Here is a 13,885-nt window from a genome sequence, read left to right on the forward strand (position 1 = left end):
AAAAATATTTGTTTATTTGTGATGAGGTCTCTGTCATCCAGGCTGGAGTGCAGTGGCACGATCTCCGCTCACTGCAACTTCCCCATCTTGAGAGCTCAAGTGATCCTCCCGCCTCTGCCTCCTGAATAGCTGGGACTACAGGTGCAAGCCACCATCCCCAGCTAATTGTTTTTGTATTTAATATTTTTGGTAGAGACGCGGTTTCACCATGTTGCCCAGGCTGGTCTTGAACTCCTGAGCTGAGGCTGTCCACTTGCGTTGGCCTCCCAAAGTGCTGGGATTACAAGCATGAGCCACCATGCCCAGCCTTGCTTTCAGTTCTTTTGGGCATAAATCTGTGAGTGGAATTGCTGAGTTATATGGTAATTCTATATTTAACTGATTGAGGAACCACCAAACTCTTCTCCACAGTGGCTGCATGTTTTACATTCCCACCAGCAATGTATAAAGGTTCTGATTTCTCCACATCCTTACCAACACTTTTTTTTTTTTTTTTTCCATATTATAGCCATCCTAGTAGGTATGAAATGGCACCTCATGATGGTTGGACTTGCATTTTCCTGATGGCTAGTTATGTTAAGCATCCTTTCATGTGCTTCTTGGCCATTTGTGTATCTTTTTGGAGAAATATCTATTAGATTTAGTTGCCTAGTTTTTATTTTTTATTTTTATTTTTGAAACTGAGTTTCGCTCTTGTTGCCCAGGCTATAGTGCAGTGATGCAATCTCGGTTCACTGCAATCTCCGCCTTCCAGGTTCAAGCAATTCTTTTGCCTCAGTCTCCTGAGTAGCTGGGAATACAGGAATGTGCCACCACACCTGACTAATTTTTGTATTTTTAGTAGAGATGGGGTTTCACCATGTTGGTCGGGCTGCTCCTGAACTCCTGACCTGGTGATCTACCTGCCTTGGCCTCCCAAAGTGCTGGGATTACAGGTGTGAGCCACCACGCCTGGCCTTTTTTTTTTTTTTTTTTTTTTTTTGAGATGGAATCTTGCTCTGTTGCCTAGGCTGGAGTGCAATGGCGCGATCTCGGCTTACTGCAACCTCTGCCTCATGGGTTCAAGTGATTCTCCTGCCTTAGCTTCCCGAGTAGCTAGGATTACAGGTGCCTGCCATCACAGCTGACTAAATTTGTATTTTTATTAGAGATGGGGTTTCACCATGCTGGCCAGGCTGGGCCCATTTTTTAAATGTACAATTTTAAAAGTATTTCACAGCTCAAGTATTTTAAAACGTGTGCATAGCAGATACTTCTTTTCCCTGTGGTAGTAATAATAAAGAAGGCTTTTAAATCAAGCATTTGATCAAACTACTGTGGAAATAGGTTAAAAGCTCAGAGATCCCTTGGTAGGCACATAGTTTTAAATTACCCACAGCATCAGCTCTAAGTCAGTATGATAGAGAAATTTATTTGAGTAAGGGGAATAAAGGAAATTACATTTTAAAGATTTTTTGAGTATAAACCTAAACTAAAAAAATTGACTTAGAAAAGGTATTTTTTTTAGATACGTGAGTTTACCTAATGTTCTTATTTCTTCATTCACCAAGTATGAATGGGGAATGAAGTACTGGATTAGAATCTTAAGATATTTAAATACATTTTATGTGGTTGATGTCTGCCTGCTTGCTTGCTTTTCTTTCTCTCTCAGTTCTCTCTTTTTTTCCTCTCTCTTCTCTTCTCCCTCCCCCTTCTTTTCTTTTCCCCTCTGTCCTTCCCCCCCTCCCTCCCTCCCCCCCTCCCTCCCTCCCTCCCTTCCTTCCTTCCTTCCTTCCTATCATGCCATACGTTTTCTGTCATATCATTTGTACATCAAGCAATGTAAAAATAACTGTACTGTTGACTTTACTCCATAAATATCTATTTTTCTGTATTTTGGAGACTATAATTTAGTGCTTTATTTCTTGCATTATAAAATTGACAGGATATTTACTTTATATTTTTCAGAAATCTTTAAATTAATGGCTACATGACAATGTGCCTGATTAAGAAATACTTTTCTTGCACAGAGGGATAATAGAGCTGGGTGTGCTAGCCTGGTTGTTTTTCCTTGCACCATCTCATCAATTATTCTGATTTCTTTCTTCATGTCTTCGTAGCCTCTTCCCGAGAAGTTTGTGGTAAAAGGTGTTGTGGATCGTTTTTCAGAAGAGTTTGTGGAGACCAGAAGAAAGGCTTTGGATAAATTTCTAAAAAGAATTACGGATCATCCTGTGCTCTCTTTCAATGAATACTTTAATATTTTCCTTACTGCCAAGGTAAGGGCAGAGGTTTACATGCTCTTCTCCCAAATTGCCATTCTTGGGGTTCGTTCTTAAAAGCTGTTTTGAGCAAGACTTGGTCTCTACACAAAATTTTAACAAATAGCTGAGTGTGATGTTGTGCGTCTGTAGTCCCAGCTACTTGGGAGACTAAAGCAGAATAGCTTGAGCCCAGGAGTTTGCGGCTTCAGTGAGCTGTGATTGTGCCACTGCACTGCAGCCTGGGTGACAGAGTGAGACCTTATCTCTTTTAAAAAATAAAAAAAAGTTGTTTTGATCTTTCATAAACCACCTTCATGAGTGAATGGTTCACTATAACAGGGTTGTCATAAAATTGTTCTTTTTTTGGGGTGCCTCTGTGCATTAGCATGTTTTTTTTGGTATTAGCAAATCCATATAGATGGATTCTATGTTAGAATTTAGGAGATCTGTCCTCACCCCACCCTGGGCCCCATCCACTTGCAGCTGCAGAGGAAGTTAGAATATTTGCTCTGCCAAAAGCAAAGCTAAGTGTTTCCTTAAACACTCTTGGCAGTATTACTGGGTGAGCCCAGCCTGGCCAACAATGGACACGGAAGAGAAGGAACATTTAAGTGTTTGGTGAGGGTGTTCTTCATAAGGGCGCTTTGAGTGATGACTTGCAGCCACATTTACGGACAAGGAGACTCAAGTTCTGCGAGCTTGTCCTTGTTCAGGTAGCGTCACTAGGATTTCAGATTGGGTCTTTGTGGCTACTGAGGCCACACTGTCCCTGTGTATCACACTGCCTGATTGTTATTTACCTGCGATTCTGTTCCTGTCAGGTGGGCATTTGCCACATAAAACATTTGGGTCCTACACAGTTGCCAGATTCTGTGTAGTCAGACACAAGTTAGTTGTTCACTGGTCTGTCTTTCTCTGCACTTCCCTGTTGGCAGAACTGGGCAGAAAACCTGAGGTGCTGTGCTCTCACGGTCTGCAGAAGTGGGGTCACATGCTCAGACACTCCTGCTAGCTTCCTTCCAGTGCCACCTGTTTGGTTTCAGGTATCAGATTCCCCTGTTCAGGCTATATGTGACATGTTCCATGTTGGGAAGGGTATTGCGGTCCAGATACTTTCTAGTTTTTCAAGACTGCAAAATTGAGAAATCTTTATAGATAACGTTAGTTGACATTAAAGACTTCAGAGAGTGTGCCATTCTTCATTCAGTGGAAGCCACATGACAGAGTTCTTTAGTTTTGTTTTATAACCTCAGTTGGCATTGAGCCTTTCAGCTTCCCAAGTCAGCGTGTCTTTTTCCCAGAGGCTTTCTCCGCCTGCAGGTTGGAATGGTACACCTTTTAAAAATAAATATTTCCTGGTGAACTAATCCTCAGGTATAATCCTTTCAACTCATACTCAAAGTAGAATACATCCTGTTCTCCAAAAGTACAATTCACTTTCTCACCCAAGATCCGTTTTCCAGAAAGCACTCAAGTACAGTCATGTTTACTGAACAAAAAAGAAAAGGGAGGGAAAAGCTTGGACCCCTGGTTGTTAGGAATCTGTATGAAGAATAAGTAGGAAAGAGAGAGAGAGAGAAGGAGATTTATCTATCTGTGGGCCAAGCAGTATGAAAATGACTTAAAAAATATAAGGTCCTATACTGTCTCGATCAAAATCTAACTCCATGTGAATGAACACAGGAGAGGTGGCTTTAAACAGAACAAATTCCAGCCCTAGTTCAGTATCCCTTGCTGAACAAAATGCGCTAAATAGCCTTATCTTTTCTTTTTTCTTTTCTTTTTTTTCTTTTTTTTTAAGACAGAGTCTTGTTCTGTTGCTCAGGGTGGAGTGCAGTGGTGTGAGCTCAGCTTACTGCAACCTCCACCTCCCAGGTTAAAATGATTCTCCTGCCTCAGCCTCCTGAATAAGTAGGATTACAGGCGCACGCCACCACATCTGGCTAATTTTTGTATTTTCCTTTTTTTTTTTTTTTTTTTTGAGACGGAGTTTTGCTCTTGTTACCCAGGCTGGAGTGCAATGGCGCGATCTCGGCTCACCGCAACCTCCGCCTCCTGGGTTCAGGCAATTCTCCTGCCTCAGCCTCCTGAGCAGCTGGGACTACAGGCACGCGCCACCATGCCCAGCTAATGTTTTGTATTTTTAGTAGAGACGGGGTTTCACCATGTTGACCAGGATGGTCTCGATCTCTTGACCTCGTGATCCACCCGCCTCGGCCTCCCAAAGTGCTGGGATTACAGGCTTGAGCCACCGCGCCTGGCAATTTTTGTATTTTTAGTAGAGATGGGGTTTCACCATGTTGGCCAGGCTGGTCTCCAATTCCTGACCTCAGGTAATCCGCCCACCTCGGCCTCCCAACGTGCTGGGATTACAGGCATGAGCCACCACACCCAGCAGCTAAACAGCCTTATCTTCTCTTTAAACATTTTCTAAATTGTGATAAAATACACATAGCATTTGCCATCCTAACAATTTCTAAGTATACAGTTCCGTAGTGTTAAGTATATTTAAATTGTTATGCAACTCATCTTCAGAACTTTTTCATCTTGCGGATCTGAAACTCTATGCCTCTTAAATGGCAGCACCCTATTCCCCTCCTCCAGCTCCCTCGTTTTTTTCGTTTCACATGCCTTGAATAACTCGATCCTGTTCTTGGATGACATTTCATGTTCTGCCTTAGGGAATGCAGAGACACTCTTCCTTTTCCTTGTGATAACATGAGTTTATCAACAAATTAGAAGTGCCCTTAACAAGAAGCCAGTAAGGCTGTGCATGGTGGCCCATGCGTATAACACCCAACACTTTGGGAGGCCAAGGCAGGTAGATCACCTGAGCCCAGGAGTTCATGTGCAGCCTGAGCAACATGGTGAGACCCCATCTCTATATATTAAAAGAAAAAAGCAGTAGCAGCCGGTAATGCTGGGAGAAATAGGGACACTCAGTAGCAACTATATTCAAGTCAATATTTTCATCTTTGGTAGAGTGGGTATGGCAGTCAGATAGATAATACTACATAACTTTATTCAACATGTAAATTAACTTGGTTAACTAGGACACCCATTCAGAGCTCTCCTTGAAGTGGAGCCTGTGCAGTCCAGTGAGTCCATTTGACTTTAGTGGCACTTCTAAAAACGCCGTCTGCAGAGGTAATTCCAAGAACTCTGAGGCTTCAGTTCTAGTCTTATGAAGGCCTTGTGCCTTTGCAGATGCTTCTTGTCTAGAGTGCGGGAGGTCAGAAGGGGAGGTGGAGTCTTTAGGATACTGTCTCAGGCAGCCAGACTCTGAAGGGAAGGAGAGAGGTGGAGAGGAACTAGAGGAGATTGCTGCTGTTTTTAAGATGGGTCAGCCTTGGGTGTATTTTACATGCTGAAGGATTAGCAGCTGAAGACACAGACAGACGGGATAATTGGTAGGGCAAGGCCCTTGGTTGGGGGAAGGTGTGGATAGGTGTTCAAGAAAAACTCTGAAACCATGATTTTCCTTTGCTCCCAAACAACAGCAGTTGTCATCCACACAGAAGAAAATTTCTGTGACCAAATTATGGGGTCGGGGGTGGGGACCAGGATTTTGCCCAGACACTAAGCAGCAGTTGACAGCTGGTTGTCCACCAGTTTAATTCCCACATTATTTACATGGAGATAGCATCAGATCCCACAGGTTGAGGACTCAGTCCCCGAGTCTGCGAGCTTCCAGATCTCAGACATGAAGTTCAAGCCTCCAGAGCTTCTGACCAGCCAGCTTCAAGCTGGGCTTTCTGTGACCCCTTCTTTGGGTTCCATTAATTTGCTGGAGCAGCTCAGAGGACCCAGAGAAACATAGTTACCAGTTTATTATAAAGGATATCACAAAGGATACAGTTGAAGAGTTGCTTTGGGCAAGGTGTAGAGGAAGGGACATGGAGATTCCATGCCCTCACTGGGTGTACTACCCTTCAGGAAACTCCACATGTTGAGCTCTCCAGAAGTTCTTGGAACCTAGTTCTCTTGGATTTTTGTGGAAGCTTCATGACAGCAGCATTCCTTTCTCCAGGGTGTAGGGAAAGACCCTGTCTGGAATGAGGGCCTTTTGACCCATAGTCAGAAAGGCTGGGGAATATTCAAGTCCTGCCTTGGGAGGAGGCAGGAGAAGGTCCGAGAGATTCTGTTTCCTGAGGCTTAACACACCTATCATTATAATGAAAAACTTGAACAGGCTGGGCGCGGGTGCTCATGCCCATAATCCCAGTGGTGGCTCATGCCTGTAATCCCAGCACTCTGAGGTCAGGAGTTTGAGACCAGCCTGACCAACATGGAGAAACCCCCTCTATGTTAAAATATAAAATTAGCTGGACATAATGGTGCATGCCTGTAATCCTAGCTACTCGGGAGGTTGAAGCAGGAGAATTGCTTGAACCTGGAAGTTGGAGGTTGCAGTGTGCCGAGATTGTGTCATTGCACTCCAGTCTGGGCAACAGGAGCAAAACTCTGTCTCAAAAAAAAAAAAAAAGACTGGAACAAGGGGGTTATGAGCCAGGAAATGTGGACAAAAACCTAGACACACACACACACGGACTCTCTCTCTCTCTCTCTCTCTCACTCACACCTCAATAGGAAAGGGTGGATCAAGAGCAGAAATGAAGGCCTGAAGAAGGAAGCAAATTCACAAGGAGGCTATATTCAGATACTATAGAGACCTCAGCCTGAAATTGTACATCAAATGCAGAGGGGCTGTTGGGCCATGTTAGCCATGAATTCTGCATTCTCTGCTCTGTCTTCTGCATCAGACCAGGTCACCAGAAAACTACCTATGTCCTTCCTCTGGGTTCCTTTCACTTTCTCTAGTCATGCCCTTCTAGGTCTGGGAATTAACACTCTGTTTGTATTGTGAGTGGATATGAGGAACAGACACCTGTACTTTCTGTAAAGACATTTTGAAAGCTACCCTTTCAGGTGACACAGGACAACCTAAAGATGCTATAGGTTCCTCTTAGGGGTTGATGATAGGAGGAAGCTGGTTTTATTAGGTAGGCTAATAGGCTTTTCGTTGTTGTTGTTCTTTTTTGAGATAGAGTCTTGCTCAGCTGCCCAGGCTGGAGTGCGGTGACACGATCTTGATTCACTGCAACCTCTGCCTCCCGGGTTCAAGTGATTCTCATGCCTTAGAGCTGGGACTACAGGCATGTGCCATGGCACCCAACTAATTTTTTTTTTTTTTTTTTTTTTGTATTTTTAGTAGAGACAGGGTTTCACCATGTTGGCCAGGCTGGTCTTGCACTCCTGACCTCAAGTGATCTGCCTACCTCAGCCTCCCAAAGTGCTGGGATTACAGGCATGAGCCAATGTGCCTGGTCTGGCTAATATTCTTTATATTTAGATACAATGGGTTATGAAACTCAGCTTATTTCTAGTTTTCCCTTCAAGAAATGCAGGATTAAAATGTTTTGCTGTTTACCGCATCCATCCTAGGCCTGAGTTTTCTAGCAATGTTTTTCTGTCACTGTTTCCTGCTTTCCACCCTTACTCTCCTTACATGGCTTTAGTTGGGGTATAAATAAATGAGTGCTGGATCTCGGAACCTCTGCTCTTCAGTTTTGCTCCTAAAGACAACATAGGGGACCTTGTATGGGAGAAACGGATACTTTAAAAAAATTATGTTAGAGGCCGGGCATGGTGGCTCACACCTGTAATCCCAGGACTTTGGGAGCCCGAGGCGGTCAGATCACAAGGCCAAGACATTGAGACAGACCATCCTGACCAACATGGTGAAACCCCATCTCTACTAAAAAGACAAAAAATAGCTGGGCACGATGGCACGCACCGTAATCCCAGCTACTCAGGAGGCTGAGGCAGGAGAATCGCTTGAACTGGGAGGCGGAGGTTGCAGTGAGCTAAGATCGGACCACTACACTCCAGCTTGGCGGCAGCCAGATTCTGTCTCAAAAAAAATTAGAAACAGTGTTGTGTTTAAAGGGCAATGTGCTGAGGTGAGTGAATTTGATTAAGGACTGGAGTTCAGCTCTGCTGAAAGGGATCCTAGATGTCAACCTACCGGCGCCTGAGTCTGGTGGTTATGACGTCCAGGCTAGGTCCTCGTGTGAATGTGATTGGGTCCTCTGACTCAGTTCCTTGTTTCCCGAGTCCTCCATTTCCAAACTGAAGCTGCTTTTAGAAGCTGTTTTATTTAGTCCTGCCCGTGTGAGTAAGTGGGTGCTCTGAGTGTTCACATATCATCCTCAGGATCTGAACATCTACAAGAAGCAAGGGATAGCATTGCTGACCAGAATGGGCGAGTCAGTCAAGCACGTGACTGGCGGCTACAAGCTGAGGACGCGGCCGCTGGAGTTTGCAGCCATAGGTGATTACTTAGATACATTTGCACTCAAACTGGGAACCATTGATCGAATAGCCCAGCGGATCATCAAAGAAGAAATAGGTGAGCTATCTGTTGAGGTTTGGATTATTGGCAGAAATGGCATTCATGTGTGCTACAGAGAATCAAACTGCAAAATGCTGGAGTGACAGAACTAGGCCATCTTGTGCTTAACAAAGAAATACAAGGAGGGGAGGAGGTAGGTGTGACTGGAATGTCACGTTGCACCCCGTCCTTTGTCCTACCGTGCCAGCCATGTGTTTGCTTTTCCCATGGCCAGCACTGCTGAGTCGCCAGGCATTTCCTTTTACGCTCTCTTAACTTTCGCTTTCAAAGTGGAGACATAGACTCAACTGCCCTTCATCCATAGGGAACAATAATTTAATAGACAAACTTAGATACCTTTTCTGGCGGAAAGATGGTTCAAAAGGACAGCACAGCGACCTGTGTTTGCCAAAGTTATGACCCTGGTGAATCTTCAGACTTGTAACTGACTCACCCATCCCACCCCGGTTCATTTTAAACCCACCCCTCCCGCATGGGGCAGTTGCCAGGGCCTGTATTGATTCTTCCTCGTTTTTGCCTCCACCTCCTTCCCACCCCTCTCAGAGCCACCTGCTTTGCCACATCCCAGAATGTTGGGATCTTTTGCCTCCTTACATATGTGTGGTGCAGACAGACGTGAACAGTATAATTGATGGCACTGGCGTGGGAAGCATGTTGAGAAGATTCCCCAGCAGTTGCCATTCATCGGTCACTAAGCCATGATGATGATGTTCTGTTGTAATAATGGCAAGACTCCCGGTGACAAATGATGAGCCAGGTTTTCTTACAGGGGGAAAATATCAACATTTTTTTTTCTCATTCCTTGTACTTGTTCCCTCTACTTGATCCACTGATGATACCATGTGGGGCCCATAGATTTTTGGAGATAGCCTTGGGTACCATCCACACCTAAAGATTGTGCTGAGTAAATTCTGATGGGCTCCAAGGTGCTGAGGTGACCGCCAAGTGTGAGAATAAACCTGCCAGCGTAAGATGACATCTTGTATCAAAATGTTTCCTAAAATTCTACTTATCCATTGTGACTGATTTTTTTTTTTTTTTTTTTTTTTTCTGGTGAGATGGAGTCTCGCTCTGTCACCCAGGCTGGAGTGCAGTGGCGCAATTTCGGCTCACTGCAGCCTCCACCTCCCGGGTTCAGATGATTCTCCTCCCTCCGCCTCCTGAGTAGCTGGGATTACAGATGCATGGCTAATTTTTGTATTTTTAGTAGAGATGGGGTTTCACCATGTTGGTCAGACTGGTCTCGAGCTCCTGACCTTGTGACCTGCCTGCCTCAGCCTCCCAAAGTGCTGGGATTACAAGTGTGAGCCACCGTGCCTGGTCTTTTTAACCTTTAAAAACATCTCCCTATACCTATATGAAACTTTGCCCCCAGTGCCTGTTAAAATACCGCTTCACAGTATGTGTAGATGAGTGGTTATTTTCGAAGATGTTTGGTGGGTGTGGCCGCTACCACTTTTTCCCATAAGGTACTGGAGTGCCCATTATCCAGAGGCACCGCATTCCCATCGTGGGGTGGAATGGATTGATGTAGCATGAGCTTTCAGAGGTTTCAAGCAATTGTGCTAGAAACATGTTGTGTTTAAAGAAAAGTGGGATTAGGTGAGTGAATGGCCAAGGAAACACATGTTCATGTAGAGAGCCCTTGGCTGTGGTGGTTACTGAGTCAGTAATAGCAGCAAGTGCTACCCAGACAGATTTTCATTGGTTTCTCTTCCCTGTTCAGAGTACCTTGTGGAGCTGAGAGAATATGGGCCTGTGTACTCCACGTGGAGCACCTTGGAGGGTGAGCTGGCTGAACCCCTGGAGGGTGTGTCAGCTTGCATTGGGAACTGCTCTACAGCCTTGGAAGAGCTGACAGATGACATGACAGAAGACTTCCTACCCGTGCTCAGGGAATATATTTTATACTCTGACTCCATGAAGGTAAGCTGGCTGGCTTCTTGGGTACTTGGATACCTTCTTTGTCATAGCAGTTATCAGAAAGTAATGGATTGTGGCCTATTTTCATGTGGTATAAGTTTCCTTCTTCCTGGGTGGGCAGGATCAGACATGTGGACTGACATCATGGACATATAGATAGAGCACATGGTGAACCAAGTATGTGAATTAAATGAAAAAAAAGTTTGGGAAGAAATACTTATCAGTTTCTCCGAAAGTTCAAGAAGATGCAACGTCTATGAAACGAGCAGGATGCCATGGAAAAGTAATAGCTAATTAGAGCTCTTGGAAGTTAAAACATGATTGCTGAAATAAAATTGAATAATAAAGTTGGAAGGTAAAGTTGAAGAAATCTTAAAGTAAGACAAAACAAAAGCCATTGGAAAATAGAACAAAAATGCAAAAGTCCTGAAAATGTGAAAGAAAAGAGACATAGGGGATTAATCCCAAAGGTTCAGCATCTTACTGCTAAGAGTTTCTGAGAGAACAGGGAAGACGGCGGGAAGGAAATTGTAAAAGAAATAATACAAGAAAATCCCCCAAAGCTGAAGACATAAATCGCCTGATTAAAAGGACATGCTATTTGCCCAGCAAAAGGATTGAAAAGATCACCAACCCAAAGCATACTGTGGAATTTTAGAACAAAAGTGTTAAAATTTGAAAGCTTTTTTAAAAAGAGGGAGGGGCAGATTATATATGAAAGGAACAACAGTGAGAATGTCTTTTGTCTAGCAGTGGTGGACAAGAAGGAGGACTGTAAGGACAAATGTCTGGCCCCAAATTCTGTATGCAGAATCAGGTAGAGTGCAGGATGGATTGCACCAGTGCCCACGCTAGGAACTCCCCCAGCGTGCGCGTAGACTGATTGGAGAGCATCACTTCAGGAGACTCCAATGATGGTGGCACTGATTAGAGGAAAGACCCAGTCTTTATGACAAATAAAAAAAGAAACGTGGCTCAGTGTTGAACATTCCCACCTCTAAATGGTGCCCCTCCTACTTCACAAAGGAGACCTCTGCATGATTACTCTGTCTTTGGGGCAGATCTAGGGCATCCCGTTAGGAAAGACCTGAATAGGGACTGACCCGAATCTCCGGAGAGAAACCTGTCAGTCAACATTGGTTTGTAAAACTGTAAAACCGGCTGGGCGAGGTGGCTCATGCCTGTAATCCCAGCACTTTGGGAGGCCGAGGCGGGTGGATCACGAGGTCAGGAGTTCAAGACCAGCCTGGCCAAAATGGTGAAACCCTGTCTCTATTTAAAAAAAAAAAAAGAAAATGTAAAACCAAAAAGATTGTGGATCCATGAAAACATTGTACAGCTTGAGAAGAGGAATAAAAAATAATCAACTAGTTATAAAAACTTAAATTGTGATGGAGAACTTTAAGCACATACAGAAGCAGAGAGAATAGTGACAAACTCCCACATACTCATGCTCCTCATTCCTTCTTGTCCTATCAGGTGTGAAGGTTTTAAGGGTCTTGCTGTGTATTAATGTGTGGACAGTGGAAAATGGAGCTTCTGGTGAATCCCGTTCTCATGTGTGCACTCTGAAGTTGCTAATAAAACACTTCAAAGGCAGGATTGAATCTAAATCTCTCAGTGATCAGGGAAATAGTATGAATTTCGTTATCTGTAAGTTGGAAATGATGGTGGTGATAGGATACAGTCAGATGTGAGATCATTAGCCTGAGACCACTAGTTGGAAATTGTTGGAACTGAGGCTGAAAACCAAAACTTCTGACTGTGAATTTGCAGCTCATTCTCCTGTATCATGTTGACTTTCGTTAAAAAAAAAAATTTGGGATATACACATTGAATTTTTCATCCTATGGCCGAAACAAGTATAGAAAGACGTCCTGACTTCCTTAAAATGAACCAGAATATTTCACTTATCAAGTTAATGGTATCTGCTCTTTTTTTTTTTTTTTTCTTTTCCTTTTTTTTTTTTTGAGACCAAATCTCACTCAGTTGCCAGCCTGGAGTGCAGTGGCACAGCCTCGGCTTACTGAGGCCTCCACCCCCTGGGTTCAAGTGATTCTCGTGCCTCAGCCTCCTGAGTAGCTGGGATTACAGGCATGTGCCACCACACCCAGCTAATTTTTATATTTTTAGTAGAGACGGGGTTTCACCATGTTGGCCAGGATGTTCTTGATTTCCTGACCTCGTGATCTACCTGTCTCAGCCTCCCAAAGTGTTAGGATTACAGGCGTGAGCCACGTGCCCGGCCGGTGTCTGTTCTTATAAACAAAAATAAATTTTTACAATCCCTGGAGTGTCCCTGGATTGGTCGCTTATGTATACACTCCCTTCATCAAATACTCTCCAACCTTCTAGACCAAAAATCCAATGGATACACAGCACACAGCACTGAGATACTATAGTACAAACTACTCTGTTCCTGCATGTGACAAGTATGTTCGTACTTAGTTTATATTTGTATTTGAAGCATGATTTTAAAATGTCATATAGCAAGGATTTATCTGGTATCTTTATTAAAACGTTATTACACTGTGAGACATAAGTTTGCATGAGTAATTTAAGTTATGCATCAAAGAAACATTTGTTTGCTCTTTCTTCACCCCATGTGTGGGGCATATGTATTGAGTTTCTTGTTTACTGAGCCTGAAAAATCAGGTCAATCAGCCTGAGAGAATGGGATTGATTGTACACAGTCTTGCCTGGGGAAGGGCGTGGAAAAGAGGAAGTGTGGACTGGCAGTCACCAAAACCCAGGCTCCATCCCTGATACTAGCTGAGCCGAGTCCAATTGATAAGAAACAGAGGCACCTGCTCCTCCTCTTTCCACCAGGAAAACATCTCTGCAGAGTGGATGGCAAAGCAAAGACTCTGTCCAGGATTCTTTGGCTCTGTGTGGCCGGGACTAAAGACACCAGGACAGGGATAGGTGTCTTAAGTGGCTTCCCCACCTTTTCACATTGCTGCTCTTTAAGAATTTTTAGGTATATTTTCTTCCCCCAGGAGAGTCATGTAGTTTCATTTCCAAAATGGCTTTCTGGTTTTTGAAACATAAGCAGTGCAGACTTTGTTGTGCAGTATGGAAACTAAGCATGGAGCAGAGGACTTGCCACAGGCCTGGCTGTGGCCTGTTCTTTTTTTTTTTTTTTTTTGAGATGGAGTCTCGCTTTGTCACCAAGGAATGGAGTGCAGCAGCACGATCTTGGCCCATTGCAACCCCTGCCTCCTGGGTTCAAGCGATTCTTCTGCCTCAGCCTACTGAATAGCTGGGATTACAGGTGCCCATCACCATGCCTGGCCAATTTTTG

At 44.0% G+C, this 13,885-nt stretch overlaps 1 protein-coding gene across 1 annotated transcript in view; it reads left to right on the forward strand.

Annotated features, from left to right (window-relative positions):
- Positions 1-13,885, forward strand: part of SNX30 (sorting nexin family member 30) — a 120,089-nt gene that overhangs the window by 73,669 nt on the left and 32,535 nt on the right. The window contains exons 4-6 of the mRNA XM_032240377.1: positions 2,100-2,258; positions 8,460-8,655; positions 10,385-10,584. Coding sequence (XP_032096268.1) covers positions 2,100-2,258; positions 8,460-8,655; positions 10,385-10,584 — 555 coding nt within the window. The remainder of the gene's footprint in view (positions 1-2,099; positions 2,259-8,459; positions 8,656-10,384; positions 10,585-13,885) is intronic.

Source organism: Sapajus apella, unplaced genomic scaffold (assembly GCF_009761245.1).
Source record: "Sapajus apella isolate SASKATOON/1434 unplaced genomic scaffold, GSC_monkey_1.0 scaffold46, whole genome shotgun sequence".
Classification (NCBI taxonomy): domain Eukaryota; kingdom Metazoa; phylum Chordata; class Mammalia; order Primates; family Cebidae; genus Sapajus; species Sapajus apella.